At 44.5% G+C, this 19,708-nt stretch overlaps 1 protein-coding gene across 2 annotated transcripts in view; it reads left to right on the top strand.

The window, feature by feature from the left end:
* ELAPOR2 (endosome-lysosome associated apoptosis and autophagy regulator family member 2) overlaps positions 1 to 13,848 on the top strand; it is a 140,215-nt gene extending 126,367 nt beyond the window's left edge. The window contains exons 20-22 of one of the 2 annotated variants that reach the window (XM_084617267.1): positions 1,202 to 1,380; positions 2,104 to 2,269; positions 9,054 to 13,848. In XM_084617267.1, coding sequence (XP_084473393.1) covers positions 1,202 to 1,380; positions 2,104 to 2,269; positions 9,054 to 9,092 — 384 coding nt within the window. In that variant the 3' untranslated portion in view covers positions 9,093 to 13,848. Of the gene's footprint in view, positions 1 to 1,201; positions 1,381 to 2,103; positions 2,270 to 8,944 lie in introns of both variants that reach the window. The other variant, XM_084617266.1, reaches the window with a different exon arrangement.
* Positions 13,849 to 19,708: the final 5,860 nt, after the last annotated feature.

The raw sequence follows: 19,708 nt of genomic DNA, 5'->3' as shown, positions 1-19,708 counted from the left end.
GGTGCTGTTAAACTGCCTGTGTAAGAGCCACAGGGCTAGATTGTGCCTGTACATCACATAGCCATGCTGCTCCAAGAGCAGACCAGGGAGAGATTCACAATTCATTCCTACTCCCTCTTTGCTCCCAGGAGAAGTTATCTGCTACTGGCCTTCTCCATTCACAGATTACTAACCCTTCCCCATTCCAGATCTGCTCTTCTGACCACGTCAGAGGCAGGCTCCACCCATTCCCCTCTCTGTCATTCCCAATCTCTGCTAGCCTGTGTGAGGAGCAAGCATTGAGGATACAGCCTTTGTCCCCTCCCCGTGCCTGCAGCCATGATGCAGGGGAGTGCAGTTGGGTCTCATTCCAAAATTATTCTTACTGTTAAATTGCAGGTTACTAGGCCAAGCCATTTTGGAGACATGGGCTAGATTCTGCCCTGCACGAGAACTCAGCCCAGCACAGGAGCAAGGGATCGGGGCACTGGGGAGCCCTGTTACAGCTCCCTGATAATTAGGGCTGTCCCAAGCCCCTGTGTAGTATAGAGTAGCTGCCACACTGCTCTAGGGGTATGTCTACACTGCAATCGGAGGCATGATTGCCGCTCATGTCGATATAGCTGCACTAGCTTTAGCTAGCACAGAAGACACAGGAGCATGGACTAGTCTGATCAGAACCAGGGTACGCGCTGTTGCAACAGTGCAGCCTTGCATCGTCTTCACTGCTATTTTTAGGGAGCAGGCTAGATTGGAGCTAGCATGGGTTAGCCTACCTGGGGTGCAGTCACACCTCTGATTGCAGTGTAGACATACCCTACGTTGCTCCACTGGGGTAGGGTCCTGGACGTCATAGCCAGACTACACCACACCTACTCCCTTTACCCTACATCTCTTCTCCCAACACATTCCTCTGTGCTGAATGAGGGGGGGCCATAGGCAGAGGACCTGACAGCAATACACTTGTGCCAGCAGGGATTTCTCCCGGGCATTTACAGCCGGTATACGTCCCTGTAGTGTATGGAGAAAAGGTACTTAACCCAGTGGAGAATCTGGCCATGATACGATAAATACAATATTTTTTTGAAGTAAATAACACCTCTATTTTCAGTAATTTCTCTGCCTCAATAACATGTTGTTGCCTTAACCTCAAAATGTCCACAAACGTTCTCTACATTCACATCAACTTTTCTGTATTCTTTCTTATTTGTTTTTTTGAAAGGAAACCTTATATGTCTGGAACGAGCCAAAGCAATGCATGAAGGGGATTGCCTTGCCTGAGAAAAGGGTCAGCACCTGTGAAACCATGGACTTTTGGTTAAAAGTTGGAGCAGGTGTTGGTGCATTCACAGCTGTTCTGCTCGTAGCCTTAACCTGCTACTTCTGGAAGAAAAATCAGAAGTAAGTATTGTACTGGAGGTGACATACAAAAATAAATCAAAAGCGTGATCCAGAGCTCATTGAAGTCACTAGAAAAACTCCCATGGATTCCACTGGACTTTGAAATCAAACCCTAAAGCAGTGTAGGAAATGTCATACCTAGTCAGTCCAGTGGTCCACTTAGTCCAATTTCCTGTCTCCAGTAGTGGCCATAATAGATGCTGCAGAGGAAGGTGCAAGATACCCTGAAGTAGGCAGTTGTGGGATAGCCATGAGAAGTTTCCTCCTAACCCCTGACAGAGGTTGGCTTAAGGCTGGAAGCAATAGAGATTGGTAAAGTCATAGATTTTAAGACCAAAATGGACCATTATGATCATCTAGTCTGACCTCCTGCATAATATAGGCCACAGAATTCTACCCAGTGTTTCCTGAATCAAGCTTACAGTTTCTGCTTGGTCTTGATTATATCTTTTAGAAAAAGTCTAAAAAAAAGTCTTTGATTTAAAGACTTCATGGGATGGAGTTTGTTCTCTTCTAGTCTGGAAAACAGGAAATGGATGAGTTGCTACTGCAGTTCTAGTCATGCTTTCTTACTTCTGGTTCTTAAAATATAACTTCAGATTCTTTATAAATGCTTAACAAATAACCCCGCGGAATAGCTGCAGATACTGTTCTGACCACCTGCACTGTTGCAGCTAGAATATGGGGTATTAAGAAAGTAACTGTCCAAGTTTGTACCTTTAGGTTGGAGTATAAATATTCCAAATTAGTGATGACAGCTAACTCGAAAGAGTGTGAGCTTCCAGCTGCTGACAGCTGTGCTATAATGGAAGGAGAAGACAACGAAGAGGAAATAGTATATTCAAATAAACAGTCATTGCTGGGAAAGCTCAAGTCATTGGCAACAAAGGTGAGAATTAAAATTATTATTTTTTATTGACACTGATGTAGCACGGTTAGTATAATGTGGCTAATTAGCTCATTTTATCATTTAGTTGGGTTATTGTTGTGGTTATGTTATTTCCTATGCAATCACTGTGTGATGAATAGATAGAAGTAGGACAGGATTATACGAATATAAATTTGACAAGTATTTAGGAGTGATAAGTGTGTATTAGGTATACAAGTAAGATAAGGCAGTAATGCAAGGTGTACAGGCTAAGGGCTGAAAGATTTCAGCTTAGCCACACTAGGCCTCAGGCTTAAGAAGACTTGACACGAGTGGGCGACCTAAGATTGACTTTATGCCTGTAGGGTTACCTGCTCCTAAGGGCATTCTGTGCCAAAATACTAAAAATTCTGCACCAAAAAATTAAAAATTCTGCACACATTTTAAAATTCTGCAAGTTTTATTTGTCATTAAATAAATGCAGAGGCTCCAGCATGACAGTGGGGAGCACACGCTTCTGGCTGCAGGAAGGTGGGAGATCACTTTGCAGCCCCTCCACCACCCACCCCGGGACATGGACTGAGCGGTGAGCCTGCACACTGTCCCGACACCACAAGGCGTGGACCTGCCCCAGAAACACCCTGTGGCCCTGCCCCTCTGCACCAGGTACACCAGGTGTGGGGCAGGCAGGCTCAACCAGGCAGGATCCAAGTGTGAAGTGGCTCAGTGTGGGGGGATTCAGGTGTGGAGTGAGAGGGTTCTGTGTGGGAAAATCTGGGTGCAGGCAGCTCAGTCGGGGGTATAGGTATGGGGAATCTGGATCCACAGAGGGGGGAAGTGCAGGGGAGGGAGTGCATTGGGGGGAAGTGCAGGGGCAATGGGACTCTGCAGGGGTTCCAGGTGAAGGTGGTTGGGGCTCAGCGGAGGTGTCTGTGTGTGGGGTCTAAGCAGGAGAGCTGGGGGAGTGGGGTTTAGTGGGGTGGGGGTCTGGGTGCAGCTAGTTGGGGGTCAGTGGCATGGGGCTCTGGATGTGGAGGCTCTGAGTTGTGCGGGGGGGTGGGGTTCGTCAGTGTGGAGGTTTGAGCATAGGCACCATCTTTAAGAGTTGCCCCACTCTGCCCTCATTCAACGCCTTCCCCCAAGACCTCCATGCCCCACTTCTTCCCGCCCTTGCTCCTTCCCCTCTTCCCCAGCACCTCCTGCATGCTATTGAACAGCTGAACCATGGCAGATGGGAGGTGCTGGGGGGAGGGAGAGGCACTGCTTTGTGGGGCTGCCGGTGAGTGCTGAGCACCCACTATATTTTTTCCGTGGGTGCTCCAGCCCTAGAGTACCCATGGATTCGGCATCTATGGGTTTGAGTGCAGGGAGCTCATTGGGGGTGGTTTGGGTGCAGGGGTGGGGATTTGAAGGGAGGGGTCTGGGTGCAGGGGGGCTCTAGATGCAGGGGTTGAGGTTCAGTGGGGTAGGGTTTGGATATGGAGGGGTAGGGAGGTTCTGGGTATACGGGGTGAAGCTTGGCGAGGGTGTCTGGGTATGGGAGGTCCGGATGCATGGAGGTTGGGCAGATGGGGGAGCAGCTCCCCATACAGTGACCCCTTCTCCCGCAGCTGAGGAGCGATGGCAGCAGGAAGCAGGGGAGGATGCTGAGATTCTTGCAGCTGGGGGAGGTTTCTGGGGGTGAGTCTGACACAGCCGCAGCCACTCCTTGCAGGGGAAGAGGAAGTCCCATCCTCTCCTGCCTCCAGCCCAGCTGGGACTAGCAGCTGATCCCAGCTTAGGGTAGGTGCCACTGTCTGGGGTGTCCCCAGCCTCATGGTGATTTACCTCTGTGCCGGCTGCTCTGGGTGCCTGTACTGCTAGGGAGTGCTGCATGACTGCTTTTGCAGCTTCCCTGTCAGTAAGTAATTTTTCTGCAGGGAAGCAAAGAAATCTGCAGGGGACATGAATTCTGCCCACACACAGTGACACAGAATTCCCCCAGGAGTAAAGGTTACAAGATTACTGTTCTGGTGATGTTCCAGAAAAAGAGACCAAAGTGTGCCCATCTAGACAGCAAGGCACCTGACCACAGGTCACCATGGAAACATGTTTACATAAATGCTAATGAGAATAAGGGAAACTCAGAGAACAACCTGTGTAAAGCAGAGCACCCCAAAATGGATGGGGTGTGGAAGTACAGATAAGTAAAAGAAGTTGGAACCTTCATGCATAAGCATAAAGTGTTAAGCTTGGTCAGAACAACAAGATAAAAGGGGTTGGTTGGTATGGATAGGGTGGGAAGACCCTGAGGGAAGACTTCATTGTGATGACCCCAGCAAGAAGCACTCCTCTATTGATGACCACCTGTTGAAAGATCCATCAAACTCTGTAATATCTTTGGATATCTGAGTATGAATACAGCATTAGAGAGTGCATGGGATTTCTTAGGTTTTTATATATTTGTTTGTGATTGTAACTTTATAAGTTACAAGTAAAAAATCTTGTTTGTGGTCCCTGTATTTGATCTTCTGTGCTCCTAAGAGTCCCCCAATCTAATTGATCTGAAAACTGTAGCACCACAGGAGCCGAACTCACTTCCTAGGGACACGACAGTTTAACACAGAGCTCTTTGTTCAATTTTAAAAAGAGGCTACACTAACTAACCTGCAAACGCACACATCTATAGATTCACCGGGCTTCTTTAGTGTCAATGGCACTGAGTTGCAGGAATCTCTCTTGCCCAGAGAACTTATAACATGGATCTTCAGAGTATGGACAACAACTGAAAAGAGTTTGTCTAATGGACACCTCACACAGGTCACCTCTCATTGCTGATTAAACATCATTACAGGGGCTTCCATAGGAATTGCTTACGTGAAAATTAACATTCTGAAGGCACCAAATGTCTAGCTAGTTCTCCATGGTTTATCTGTAAGTGCTCTGTAGACCACTGGAAGTCCATAGACCACAGTTTCAGAACGTGGGCTTCCAACTATACATGCACATCTGCAAATGCTTGGTGTAGCGCTTACTGCCCTGATAAATCCCAGCCATTTCAAGGGAGAGCACAGTAGTAAGCGGTAGTGTTTGCAGGATGGGGCCCTAAATTAGACATAGCCAAAAAAACACAAGCCAAAGAAGAGGGAGGGTTGGGAGATTCTAAGGGTCTGAGCTTGCAAGTCCTTTTCCAAAGGCCCAAAGACATCCACTGCTTCAAAGTGGTTCAGGCCAATAGTGCTGAGTACAACTGGTTGAAACTTTTCATTTGAAACTTTTTTTTTCTTCTGAAAGATGGCTTTTTTTAAACTGAAAAGTTTCACAAAAAGCCTTGTGTTTTCAAAATTGTCCAGTTTTTCATCAAAACCCCAAATTTCAAATGTTCAGATTTATGGGGTTTTTGCCTTTCTTGTCTCTGATTTTCCTATTTGCCACTGAATGTGACAGAATGAATGATGTGTAGGGGTATCGCCTCCTGCCCCCCTTCTTTTCTTTTTCTCCATTTTAATTTTTTCCCTTCTGCAACTTTCCTGTATCTTAAACTTTGGAAAAATTAGAAGGGCCAGATGAAAAAGTGTGTGTGTGGGGCGGGGAGGGAGGAACCCCGCATTTGGACATCATTCATTTTATTGTAGTGAGTGGCAAGAAGGAAAAAAGGGAATGGGAATATAGCATATTGAAAATTCAAAATTTCAAAAATGTGATTTTTTTTTAAAAAAAAAGCAAAATATTCCCTCGCTTGCTCCCTCCAAAAAAGATTCCCTCCCCCCATTTTGAACCTTGCAAAAAAGAAAATGTCTCAGAAGTGTTGATTTTGTGAAAGCTCTCTGCTGCTGAGTGTAGTGAACATTGCTGACTACCTCTGCTGCTGAACATAGTGTTTACTACCATGAATAGTCCTGATGAGTTTAAAGGCTTGTTTGATGAAGTGTGCAGAGCTGGGCCTGTAATGATTAGAAGAAGAGAGGAAGGATTGCTGGAAGAAATAGATTTCATAGTTCAAAAGTAAGCTTAGTGCTTAATATTAAGAGTAGCGATCACTTGCACACCTGTGCACTGTTTTCAAACAGACTATTCTTAACTCAAGTTCCTATGTTCATTTTAACGGGCTTCCCTGCACACTGTTACCTTTTCAAATAAGCCTGTCAGATATCTCTGGCTTTTTTTTTCTTCCATCTGCTGGATAATCAGAGCTGCCAAACTCAGCCTCCAGGACCTCATTAGCTTACTCAAGTCTGCATCCTATATCCCTGCAGATAACTGGGATTTATTATATATTTTTTCAGAACACATGTGATAGGCATCATTCTTCATTAATGCAAAAGATGAGAAGTATAACTTCTTTTAAAAAAACACTGAGAAAAGAGAGAGTAAAAAATATGGGGGACATGGACAATGTAAAGATTTAACAACAGAGAGAGAGAGAGAAAAAAAAAATCAGAAATACATAAAAGGATCAGACCCGAAGTGATTACTTTTCTGTGTTCCAAAACTTCTCATGAAGTTACTGAGAGCTTTGACTAGATAAGAAATGCAGAGCTGAGCCCCTAATGTAAAAAAAGGAAACATATTTATTTGCAGTATTATTGTAATAACCCAGAATGTAGGAATTGCTGTGCTGGATCAGGCTGGGTGGTGCAGGAAACCCTGCAGTAGGCAACTCTGGGAAAATCTGACCCCGCACACGCATTAGGTCTCATCGTAATAGAGATTGATTTAAACCCCAAAGCGTGAGTTTAGTTTCATGTCTCTTTCCAAAATATTTGTTAGCATTAAGTAGTATAGTTGTAGATTTGCTTGCCTTCCATATACAGGTCCACTCCCTTTTTTAAACAAGGTCTGTATCGTAGTACACCAAGAAAAGTTTGGTATTTGTATTAGCATTCTGAAGGCCTAATTTAATCAATGTGTTAAGCTTCTACAGTTGCAGGAGTCTCAACCTTTTCCCACCAATAACCTCAAAACCACCTGCCTTTTTTCTTCTCTCCAGTATCCTGGAGTTCTTGTCCTCAGCAACCTTCTGTGGCAATGAGATCCACAGTCTAATTACACATAGGTTGAAAACATATTTCCTCATCAGTTTTGAGTTTGCTACCTTTTACATTAATGACTCTTTTCGCTCCAGCTAGAATCATCTACAATGTTGTCAGTAAAATGCTGTGCATGAGAATCAACTTGGGTGTACTCACAAGGGGTACATTATAGGGCAGGCTAGAAAACAACAATTCCACTTCAGGAAAAAATTTGAGGTTTTGAAATTTGTTTTCATTCTGTGGTACTTTTTTTTTTTTAAACAAACGAGAGATTTTGATGTGCCATAGAATAGCTAACGTCCTAGTGGGTAGGGCACTCACCCAGGATATGGGAGACCCAGCTTTGAATCCTTCCTTTGCAAGAAGGACTTGAACCTGGGTTTCCCATATTTCAGGTAAGTGCCCTAACCACTGAGCTGCAGAGTCAGTCTTGTTTGTTGGCCTAGTGAATATTAAAGTATTTATACATTTGGAACAGCTCCAGCAGGAGAAATTGAACTAGAAACTGACTCTGCAGGCCGGGGGCTAGTGCACTCACCTAGATTTGGAGCAGGGTCTTGCACCTGGGTTTCCCACATCCCAGCTGAGTGCCCTCTCTCACTTGTTTTTCATGACAAATTTCCAAAAGTCACTGGCTCCTCCTGGTGCAGAAAGGAAATTATTTTGAAATCTCAAAAATTTTCAGTGGACTGGAAAAGCATTTCCCACCCAGCTCTAGTTAAGTCCCCAATTAAGCAAAACACATAAACGTGGGAATAGTCCCATTTGAGGCCCCGATCCTGCAAACACTTACGTGCTTAACTTCGTTACTGTGGGTAGTCCCAATAAAATCAAAGTGATTGCTCACTGTAGTAAGTTAAATGCATGGGTTAAGTGTTTGGAGAATTGGTACCTTAGGGCATATCTGTACGGGGGGGCACAGCTGTACCGATGCAGGTGCGCTTCCCGTCAGCACGATAAAACCACCTCCACAAATGGCAGAAGCGATGACATAGCGCTGTGCACACGAGTGCTTATATCGGTGTAACTTATGTTGCTTGGGGGGTGGTTTAGTCACATCCCTGAGCGACATAAGTTATGCTGACATAAACTGTAGTGTAGACACAGCCTTAGTGAAGGGGGAGGCGATTCACAGTCTGAAAGGTCAACACGTGTTAAATGCTCTGCTGAACTAAGGCCTAAGTGAGTTGGTTAAGGGTACCGAAGGAATCAGTGTCAGAGTTCAGGAGTTTCTCACTCTCAGTTCTTTGCTCAAACTGCTCTCACTCTTGAATGTTTTGTATTTTTTTACAGTAATGCATCATAATTTCTTTGTAATTCTATCATAAAATCCATAACCTGGACTGTGAAAAATATGCCATTTGGTGGACATATCTATATACTTCCTGTAAAGGAAACACTAAAAAATTCATATGCTTTCTACCTCACAATGGAATTTTGAAGTGTGTGCAATTTTTATTTTTAATTTATAGAGATGTTACAATTAGCTTGAAATTAAAGGCCAAATTCTACTCTCATTTACTGTGGCACAATCTCAGTAAAGTCTTCAACAGGAGTTGCACTCGAGTTACTGAGAGTAGAAATTTGTTCCATGACTTTTTATACTGAGTGAAGAGATGTTAGAACACTTCAGAGTGAATTTGAGAAATCATGAGTGACGGGAACTTGTCTCTTTACATTGCAGGAAAAACAAGATTGTTTTGAATCTGTTCAACTGAAATCTTCAAGATCACAAAATATATGAGGATTAAATGCTACCTTCAATGAAACAAACCTGATTTCTATTTTTACAGGACCACATTTTAAACATATTCCTGCAGACAGCAGAATAATGATTGCAGTGAGAAATGCTGAGCCATTTAAGCAAAAAGAGGGTGGAAATCAAAACAAAAGATTGGATTGCCTTATTCTGTGGTCAAGTACCTTGCCAAAAACAAGAAGCAGACTGCTTGGATTCCAAACTAGGAATGAAGCTTAACTCAGGAAGAGATATACATACTGCAACTGACATCAGTTTTGTATTCACCTGTGCATTGCTCAGGCCTGCTGTGTGATTTATTGGTACCTTTCAGTGCATAATCACGTTGTCCATATGCATTGTAAGAACTGATTTTCTGAGAGATTCAAAACTTTCTGCAAAGGTTCTGTACTGTCCTTTTTGTAGCCTAACTTCCAGTCTCTCTTAAAATCAAAATGGGGAATGGTACTTGAAACAGAATCATGGATGACTTTTGATTCTTGGATAAAATAATGCTTTTAGGGTTAAGGGCTGGATGGCCTGCAACAGCCTTTAGTGAGGCAGGGCCAATTTTGCACCCATGGATCAAACCCATTTAGATGCCAATGTGATGACCATCTGGGTTGGCTTGAACTTGGCACTCCTGAATTTAAGACGATATCTATACCTACAGCTAAGGGTGTGATTTCCAGCTTGTGTCAACATTCTCGCATCTGTTGTCATCAATCTAGCACGCTAAGAATCGTAGTGTAGCCATGGTAGCATAGGCAGCGGCCGCGTGGGCAAGCTGTGCCGAGTATGTACCCACAGGGTTCTGGTGGATTTGTACTCAGGGTGGCTAGCCCAGGCCACCGCTTGGCACTGCCCGTGCGACTGTGGCTACACTACTGTCTTCAGTGTACTGGTTTGAGAGCTACGCGAGCTGAGAGTCACACCCGCACCTCCAAGTGCAGACATACCCTAAATGGGTGTGCTGCCAGTACCTGAGTTGACAGATCAGATCCGTCCATTTAGAAGCTGCAGGAGCGCTCATAAATCTTTTTACATGGTCCAGACACTAGAGGGGGGCAAAGATCCATAATGTGAATTATGCTTTCTCCCTGCCTGGCGAAGCTTGTCCTGAGCATCGGAGGTTGACAGCAGTTCGAGTTGTCATTTGTGTGACAACCCCCTGGGATCAGCATCTGTAGGGATTGAATCCTGGACCCTTTCAGGGCGGGGGGAACCACAAGCTTCTCGTGTCTAAGCTAACCGAGCCAATTTGCAGTTGAGAGGCAGTATCAGACTCTTTAGCCTGTATTAGAGTAGCAGCCATGTTAGTCTGTATTCGCAAAAAGAAAAGGAGGACTTGTGGCACCTTAGAAATTTTATAAATTTGTTAGTCTCTAAGGTGCCACAAGTACTCCTTTTCTTTTAGCCTGTATGTGGTCTAAAAAGGGACAAGGACCCCCCTGCAGGTATTAATGTTGGTTACACCATCATGTATCTTAATATACAAATGGGTTCTACTGTCGATGCAAGTTATTGTATATTTAAAGGAGGGCACAAAAAGGTGCTTTGAATATTGAAGGCTGGCCTGAGATTCTTTTTTAGGGCCTAAAAATCTCTGACTTAAGCAACCGCGTTAAAAGTATGTGATCTTCCTAATATCCAGTCTATGAAAAACTGTAATTTCCTGAAATTCAGTGCAAGTTGAACTGAAAATAATCTGCTAAAATGTGGGTATAAAATTGTTGATGAAAATTATGAAGGAAAGAGTTGCGTAAAGCTAGGAAGAAATGAGGCTCCAATCTTGTCACTCTAATCAGACCTATATCTGCATCACAATAAAATGCCTGAATTGTGAAATGCATATAAAACTTTGGAAAAGACACAGGCAAAAATGGTGTTTTTACTATAAAGAATATATAGATTTGGGCTTTTGAATGACTCAGTTGCATCAACCAGTCTGAGAAGAGTCCACTTCTAAATTAAATCTAAGATGAAAACTGAATATTTTATTATACTATGAGATGTGGAAGGAGATTTTATGAAGATTAGAGCTTCTTTTTCTTGTTTAGAGAAATTTATTTCAATTATTTTATATATCCAGTTACAGAAACTGGGATCTGTTCTTCTGATTGGAGTTACTTTGGGTATCTCATCGGGGGTCGTGTTCATTTCTTTTTGTTGTTCTTGAAACAGCATTTCATTTTCCAGAAAGAAGGGATTTTTGTGAGGTATTGAACCATTTTTTGATGTTTTTGAATGTATATTAAATACAAGTTTCTTTTTTTGTATATTTTGTACTGTTGCCCATTCATTATCTTACATTGTATTTGTCGTCATCCTATCGTTTGCACGTAGTCAGCAATGGTAACATGCTCCCTAGCAAATGCCAATTGGGATTTTGAGATGTGTTCTTTGCTGATCTTTTATGAAGAGGATTTTTTTTTATGTCATTGAATTTTATTCAGATAGCGTGTTTTAGTGTCAAAGATTTTCAGCTGATGAGCATTTGTGCAGTGAAGTGAAAATATATTTGAACTGCGAATTTACAATCTTTGGAAGAACTGTAGCATGCATTACATTTGGCAGTGTTCTTCAGTGATGGGTGGAGCCATGGAGTGTTCCACCTTGCACAGAATTACGTCTGTCACCACTGTTTTCATCTGTTGCTCTTATCTGCACCCGTTTCCCAAGCTATAGAGATATAAGTAGGATTACTTTCTAGGAACATCTTTTCTTCTTCTGCCGCTGGAGTCGTATCCCTGACACATTAAAATGCCTTACATTTTAACAAACTACCTTTCAGTTTTATTAATACAAAGGAGGGGTTTTGTTATTTCCCAACCCCCCCAATGACTTTTTCAAATTAGATATTAAATAGCATTTTTTGTCGGCTCCTGCAGCCTTTGGTATATGACGCTTCTTACATGGGGTTCCAAATGATCTGTCATATTATTATAAGAAATTCTTCTGGGCACCCTGAAGGTTCACCTGGCTGAGCACGATGAGAAGCAGAAACCAACTAAGCCTATAGAATTGATGTAAGGCTAGTGTAAAGTATTGTAATGGAATTTTCCAGCCATAAATAAGTTTGTTCTGCTACCTTTTAGCTGAGTTTTGGCTGTTTCTCTTTTTCTTTCCCTAAAGATAGGCAAAAAGGCAGTTTCATGTTCCCACAAAAGGCACAGTTTTGAAGTCTTGAAACACTTCATTAAGCAAACGGTTGCCTGTGACATCTTGTGTTCTGCCCAAAGGTACTCACAACAACCATCCCATCAGCAACGTCATATGTGAATTTGTTATTCATAAACAAATGGCCATAAAAAAATGCAAAGCGCTCTGTTATGTGTTCAGTTGATTAAATGGGATACATTTTTATCACTGCAGTTGCCTGCTTTTCTTTTAAATCTGGATCCAAGCAACTGAATCTTTTCATGGGTTAAACACATTTACGTGACCTCGCTGTATAAATTATTGGCAAAGTAAGTATGGATGTGATTGCGTCTGCTCTGGTGCTGTTTTCTCAGAAAAACAAAAGCCTGCAGAGAATTTATCTGTAGTCAGCTTTGCTAAGTATACTGAGCCACATCCAAAGCTGGTGCAAATTGGGGCAGCACCACTGAACTCAATGGAGCTTCTCTGATTTACACCAGTAGAGGATCTGGCCCCAAAGGTTAAATCAGAATTGGACCTCCCCACCTTGGTTCTGACTACTTTTGTTGTTGTTTGTAGTATATTATATGATTGATTTGGAGTCCAAGCCTAGGAAAAATTAGATCTCTCAAGGCTATCACTAGCAGCCATTGGGTAGTTGTAGGCAGCTGTTAGCCCTTCTAATAAAAGGAGGAGCTTCTATTGTTTACTGTTTAAAAGGAGACTCTGAGATTGGGGGCTTGTCAAGGAGTGTGTGGGAATTCTCGGTTTTCCTGTCCCAAGGGTGGGATGGCCGGAAGGATGGCAACAAACGTTGCCATACAGGAGCCATCTCCATGTCCAACAAGGGCCAGTATCACCAGATGCTTCAGACTAAGATGCAAAACTCTCACAATGGATGAAGTTGCTTCTGAATCCCCGACTGTTCGGTTTTGGTTTATGTCCTGAAGCATGAGGGGGAAATCGCTCTTAAACTGTTGTGTCCCTGTAGCGTGACTATGAACGGTTTCATGAAATGTCTAATCCTACCAAGCCCTTTGCCTCAATGATATCACAAGGCAGTGAGTAATCACTTCATTCTGGGGGTTTAACCTCTTACAACTTTCTCCTTATTCGTAACCATTGGCCAATGTGTCCTCCTTAATGTCTTCCTTCAGCAAACAAGGAAAATGTGGTCCTTTTGAGGAGTAAGTGTGTAGGTCGGAGCAGAAGAAATCAGAGTCTTATTTGATGGCTCGTGTGATTGCTGCAGCTCCTCCTGGAATATGCTGGATCGGTGATGTGGTAAGATGGGATCACCAGTGACCTCACCGGCGTGCTATTGGTCAAACAGCAGAGGTGGGGAGGGGCTGCAGTGATGATCACAAGCTTCTGCAGTGGTTTGTGCGGACCTCCAAGTGTTGAAGTTGAAACTGACAAAGGAGCAAACTGCAGAAGTGTGTGTACTGCCATAGGAAGACATTTTGGATCAGACTCATGGTCCATTAAAAAGGACTCTAAAGCCAAAATGAGGTGGGATGTGTGTGTGTCTGAGTTTCTGCAAAAACTCAGCCTGAGACACTCCCAGGTCATGGGGAACTTGAAACTGCATCTGGAATCTTTGTTGTACTACTGCAGCTATATGCTGATTATGTTGCTGCTGTTGTTTTAGTTTATTTGAGTTTTTGTTTAAACCCATTTATTTTGACTAATAAAAGTCTGTCAGACTCATAAAGCAACCAGCTCGAATTGTGCCTGTCCTTCCAGCAAAGTCATCCAGCAAAAGGTGCCTTTTCTCCACACCCACTGTTCTCAAGTGACATCTACAGAGATAATGTCGACCTGGGGATAGTTGTACTGCAGCAGCACTCAGAAACCTGCAGATAAGGGTATGTTGCGTGCGTTTGATTTTCTGTGGGGCTTTTAGCAAGTGGATAGCTTGAGAATTTGAACCACACATAGAGCACTGTTGTGAAATCTGCAGGTCAGGCTTCACCACGCACTGCAATTCATCTCAAAGGCTGCCACTATTTTTCTCAGCTCATCACATAATATTAGATTTCTAAAATCTTTACTAGAATTTGACAGCTGGAGTTGGGAGAAGGGAATGGGCTTTGCTAATGTTGCTTCCTTGGGAATGGATTTGAAATAGCTGTATACTTGGAATCACTGGCCTTCATAGGTCAAAGTGCGGGGGCAAAGATAACATGCTGTCTTTATGGATGGGCATGTTGCAGGCTTCATTGAAGTCAGTGGAAAGAATCCCATCGACATCAGTGAGCTTTGGATCAAAACTATTATCCAGCAGCATTAAGTGTGGATAGGGAATAACCAACTCTGACCCACTGTTTTGAAGACAGCCACCATTAGACACTGCATGAGGGTGTCATAAAAATCCATCTACGTTCAGATCAGTTAAGAAAGCATGGAACTGGTTCTCTTCTCACATATGCTGCACAGGTGCATTGACTCAATCCTGATTTACACTGGGATAAGAGAGATGGAGAATCTAGCCCTGTTATTCTATCATGTGAGTTCATAATGAATGTTGGTGCGTACGTAACACATTGGCACAGTGCGCGTTATTGCCCCCTCTAGTGGCTGGTCCACATGAGATGGTAAGAGGCTAGTGCTGCTGCCACCAGCTGATGGAATGACTCCCATCAGGTCCTGAGTTCAAACTCAGGCAGGGAATCGTTGCACAGACATAGGGGGTTTTTCATCCTGCAGGCTCTTGAATAGTACGGAGAGAAATTCACAGCAAAGCGAGCGCTTGTGTGTGATGCTGAGTCCTTTACAACGCTTAGCGATCTGAGCAAATCTCACTCCCTGATCTGGAGTTAATTACCCAAACTCAGTATATCCCTCCTTGCTGTCCAGCATCCAGCTTTCAGCACTCGTGTCAATGATAACACTCAGCATTTATCTGAAGCATTTCACATGTTCAAATGGACATTTACTAATTAACATCCCGGAGAGGGAGAGGGGTTAATATTTTCATCCTCATGTTACAGATGGGGAAACTGAGCCAGAAATGTGAAGTGACAGCCTGTGAGGATTTGGGGAATCCGTCTTTACAATTTAGGAATTCTGTGTGAGATTATGAACTTGCTGTATGTATCTTTACCAAGCTGCAAACTGCATTTTGAAAGGGCAGCTTTTTGACTTTTCTGTTGTCCTTTCACCTCCATGTAGGACCTAAATTGCAACAGGGTAGTAGTACAGGGCTGACAATAGATGATGGTTAACGCTGGAGTGGGCTCCCATTGAAATGGAACAGGTCTGAACACTAGATGGTTCCAGACAAGCAGAACTGGTTTGTCAGGGAAGAGGTCGCCTTGGCAACAGTCACTTGTCAGGGGTGGCTGGTCACCTGAGCAAGAAGTCACCTGATAGAGAGGGCTAAAAGTTATACAAGGACAGGAGCTGTGTAACTGAGGGGCCATTTTTATTTCAGCTAAAGAGGAGGGAGAAGAAACCCAGCATGTAGGGACCTTTGGGAACACAGTTGGTCCCCCAGGACTCCCAAGAGAAGGGCTAACTACTGAGGGCCATTGTGTTTAGGATGTTTATTACTTTCTAATTGATCTGTAGTCTCATGCTTTATCTCTTCAGTAAAAGGGCAATTGGGGAAGACTCTGGGCACAGGGTCTTTGTATGTTGTGTACGTTACACTTACCAGAGGCCACCTGAGAAAGTTAAGTGGTAACCTAGAAGGCTCACACCTTTGGGTAGAGCTCTGGGAGAGGGTGTATTTAGGCTACAGGGAAGTCTGAAAGGCAAGCAATGAGCCCATGGGCTAGGCAGCTGGACAGCAGGTTGCTAGATGGGGGATCTGTGCCCTGACAGTGTGGCTCGTGACCCAATGCCGGGTCAGTGGCTGGACTCTGTTCAGGCTCAAAACGCTCTGGGAGCCAGAGGTGTGGATTCCTTCCCAACCAGTCTAGTCAGTGGCCACAAGGAGGTGCACAACTAGAACTATGACAGGTTTCAAAGTAACAGCCGTGTTAATCTGTATTCGCAAAAAGAAAAGGAGGACTTGTGGCACCTTAGAAACTAACCAATTTATCTGAGCATAAGCTTTCGTGAGCTACAGCTCACTTCATCGGATGCATACTGTGGAAAATACAGAAGATGTTTTTATACACACAAACCATGAAAAAATGGGTATTTATCACTACAAAAGGTTTTCTCTCCCCCCACACCCCACTCTCCTGCTGGTAATAGCTTATCTAAAGTGATCACTCTCCTTACAATGTGTATGATAATCAAGGTGGGCCATTTCCAGCACAAATCCAGGTTTTCTCCCCACCCCCCCCACACAAACCCACTCTCCTGTTGGTAATAGCTTATCTAGAACTATGACGTCCTAAATCAGTGATGGAGGAATGCTGAATTCACATGGAGAGTAAGACTTTGTGAGAATGTGGATCAAGCGTTTCACTATAATCCAGATGAGTTATCACTCTTCCGTTTCAATTGGCCACCAGTTCTGGAATGAAAACCAGCCCCTTGGCTCCAAAAACTCAGCATCTCAACCTCCTGAGCTAAAGAAACAGCTGCATTACCAGGCAGATGGGGAGTGTGAAGGGACACACCCTTCCACTGGCCGGGCGGCTAATGAGCTTCTCTGGGCCTGTGCTGCACTAACGAGGCACACCTGCATGGCTTGTTCAACATGGAGGAGGAAGGGCTTAAAAAGGGAAACTTACCATAGGAATGGGTGATGACCAGGAAGAAGGCTGCCACTAACAGAGGCAGACAGCCATAGAGCACACTGTTACCAGAGCTGCCCCGGGAAGAAGAGTAAGAGGTAAACCATGCAAAGAAGCAATAGACTTTGACAGATGGAGCCTGTAAAGCTGTATCCAGGGGCTGTCTGAGAGGCTGACCCTCTTCCTCCTCTCCTGCGAGGGGAGGGGAGGAAGAAGAACCAGGCCCCTCAGCCCCTGAGAATTCTCCAAAGTGCAGCCGCTGGCAGAGTACAGAGGGTAAGTGATGGGACGGCGAGTCCTAGGGGGGCACTAGGAAGTCCTGCACCCTCCTACAGGGAGCTTATAAACCAGGGGTGACCAAACTGTGGCTCATGACTCACCTGCAGCTCTTTTATAGTAAAGTGCGGCTCTTGGCACCACCCCCCTGCCCTCCTCATTCTCTGCCTACCAGACTGCGGGGAGGTCGTGGAGGTAGGTGCTTCTTCCAGAGAAGACTAGCGCCTGCTCTGAGTGGGGGGCACAACTTAAAGGTTCGGCGCCTCCAACAGCTTGAGTTATGTCCCCCCAGGCACACTCCCCCTCTTTCTCTCAGTAGCCCCTCCCTGTAGTCACAAACAGCTGGGAGCTGCAGGGAGGGGCCCCTGCTTTAGCTCGGTGGTGAGAGGCAGCAGCTCTCCCTACAGCTCCCAGCTGTTTGCTGCTGCCTCTGCCAAGGACTGCAGCTCCCAGCATGCCAGCTCCAGCAGTTCCCATGCAGGGATGGGGCCTGGTGGCACCATGTGACAGAGCCAGCAAACCCTGGCAAAAATGGGGGGGGGGGGGGAGAGTCATGTGAGGCCCTCCCCCCCCCAGGTGCCTTCCCCTATGCATCACCTCTGGCAGCAGGGTGAGGGGAGGTCTCGGGGTTTCAGCCCCGGCTCTCGAACTTCTGAAGATTGTCATATGTGGCTTGGAGGGTCGGTAAGTTTGGCCACTCCTGTTATAAACACATGAATGGATCAGGTGTCTTCCGTCTGGCAGTGGGACTCATGTAGCCCTGCGTCTTCTGAAGTCTCTTGTGATTTTTGGGTGCGCAGCTTGAGAGATCTTAAAGGACTAATTTTGAAAGTGCTGGTGCTTAGCAGCCTTGGAAAAGCAGGTCCCGTTGTGGTAGCCCGAGTTAAGTGCCCAAAATTGCTGGACTAGATTGAAAATCAATGGAACCCCTCGTGGAGTAAGAACCTCTTTCACATTGAATAGTACATCGGAACCTGACCCTAAATACTTAAACCTCTCCATGTACAAGGTGCTGATGGGTCACTCCAAAGACTCGCAGTTCCAAAGAGAAATGGATTCTTCTGCCTCCCCCCCTCCACATCCCCTGCCCTTTCTGTATAAAAGCAGAGCGAGCTAGAGCCTCAGCTGGTTTCATTGAAGCCAATGGAGGTATGTCAGTTCACACCAGCTGAGGATCTCCATTGGCTTCAGTTACACCTGTTAAGGAAATGGCCCCAAGTGTCTCTTCTGAACATTTGTTCTGGGTAGGCAAAAGGTTTGGAAGCCATTGGTGTTTGCAGCTGGCTCAGTCATACGTAAAAGTCTCCTGGCTGGCGTTAAAATTGTGCTGCTCTCTGAAACCTGTTGATCCTGGTGTTGAATGTATTTTTCCTGTGTTCGTCCTGAGTGCTTTAAGTTACTCTCATTTGGATGTCCAGGGAAGGTAGATCATGTGACACTTGCCGATGTTTGAAATAAACCAGTGGCAAAAGAAGAAAGGAAAATATCAAAGTTTGCTAGTACCTTTGCAGGCACTGCAGTAACACAGCATGAGAATCTGTGGGGCATGATTCAAACCAGACTTCAAAATGGGCTTTTGACTCTAGACTGCTACTCCGGTTCAATGAATACCTCTGGATATTGTCCTGTTACAGAAGACTCAAGATAGATTTTACTGTTTGGAAAAATCTTCTTACATTCTTGATAGTCCATATGCTGTAATTTCTTTACCTTTAAAGTGCCATGCTCAGGGGAGTGTGCTAACTTTCCTTGGCTCAAATCAAATTTATTTTGTACGTGATATTGGCCAGATTGCTAATTTGGAGAAACGACACGGGTAGCACTACTGTCAGGTCTGTGCAGTGTCTGTCAGGACTTCTCTTAACTCTGCTTTAGCAAGTACTATTGATTCCATTACTAAATTGAATCCTGCTTGTTTAATTCCATTTCATTTCACTGGAGGGGAAAGAGAAAGAATTACAGCTAAGGAGCCAGACACCAGGTTTTTTGAGTTGTTGTTATTATTTATTATTAAATGCACATTGCACCAACAAATGTGCTAGACAATTTAAAGTGTTATGAAGAAAAGGGGCCTGATTCTCATTGATGCTAAGACTTAGACACTCAGTATCATAGAATATCAGGGTTGGAAGGGACCTCAGGAGGTCTTCTAGTCCAAACCCCTGCTCAAAGCAGGACCAATCCCCAATTTTTGCCCCAGATCCCTAAATGGCCCCCTCAAGGATCGAACTCACAACCCTGGGTTTATCAGGCCAATGCTCAAACCACTGAGCTATTCCTCCATGTGAAAGGGGCCTTAGCATCAGTCAGAATCTGCCCCAGAAGAAGAATTTACCCAAGGAAGGCAAGGAAATGTGTCAAAAAAACTCTGGCTGTCAGCCTCAGGTGGCTGGGGCTCATGCAGAAGGGCCGTGCACACCTAGGAGGCAGAGATAAAAGGGACAGCTGGAGCCCTGCCAGGGGCTGATCAAATAAGTTTGAGAACCGCTGCCTTAGACAGATTTGAATGTTTCAAGCACAATGTCCAAATACAAGAAGGGAACTGGGAAGCAAGGCAAAGCCCCACGTGTGATTGAATGGGGATGTTTAGCACATGCCT

The sequence above is a fragment of the Lepidochelys olivacea genome (genome assembly GCF_965140295.1).
Source record: "Lepidochelys olivacea isolate rLepOli2 genome assembly, chromosome: 1".
NCBI lineage: Eukaryota > Metazoa > Chordata > Testudines > Cheloniidae > Lepidochelys > Lepidochelys olivacea.
The sequence above is the reverse complement of the archived record's forward strand: the minus strand, read 5'-3'. Positions and strand labels throughout refer to the sequence as shown.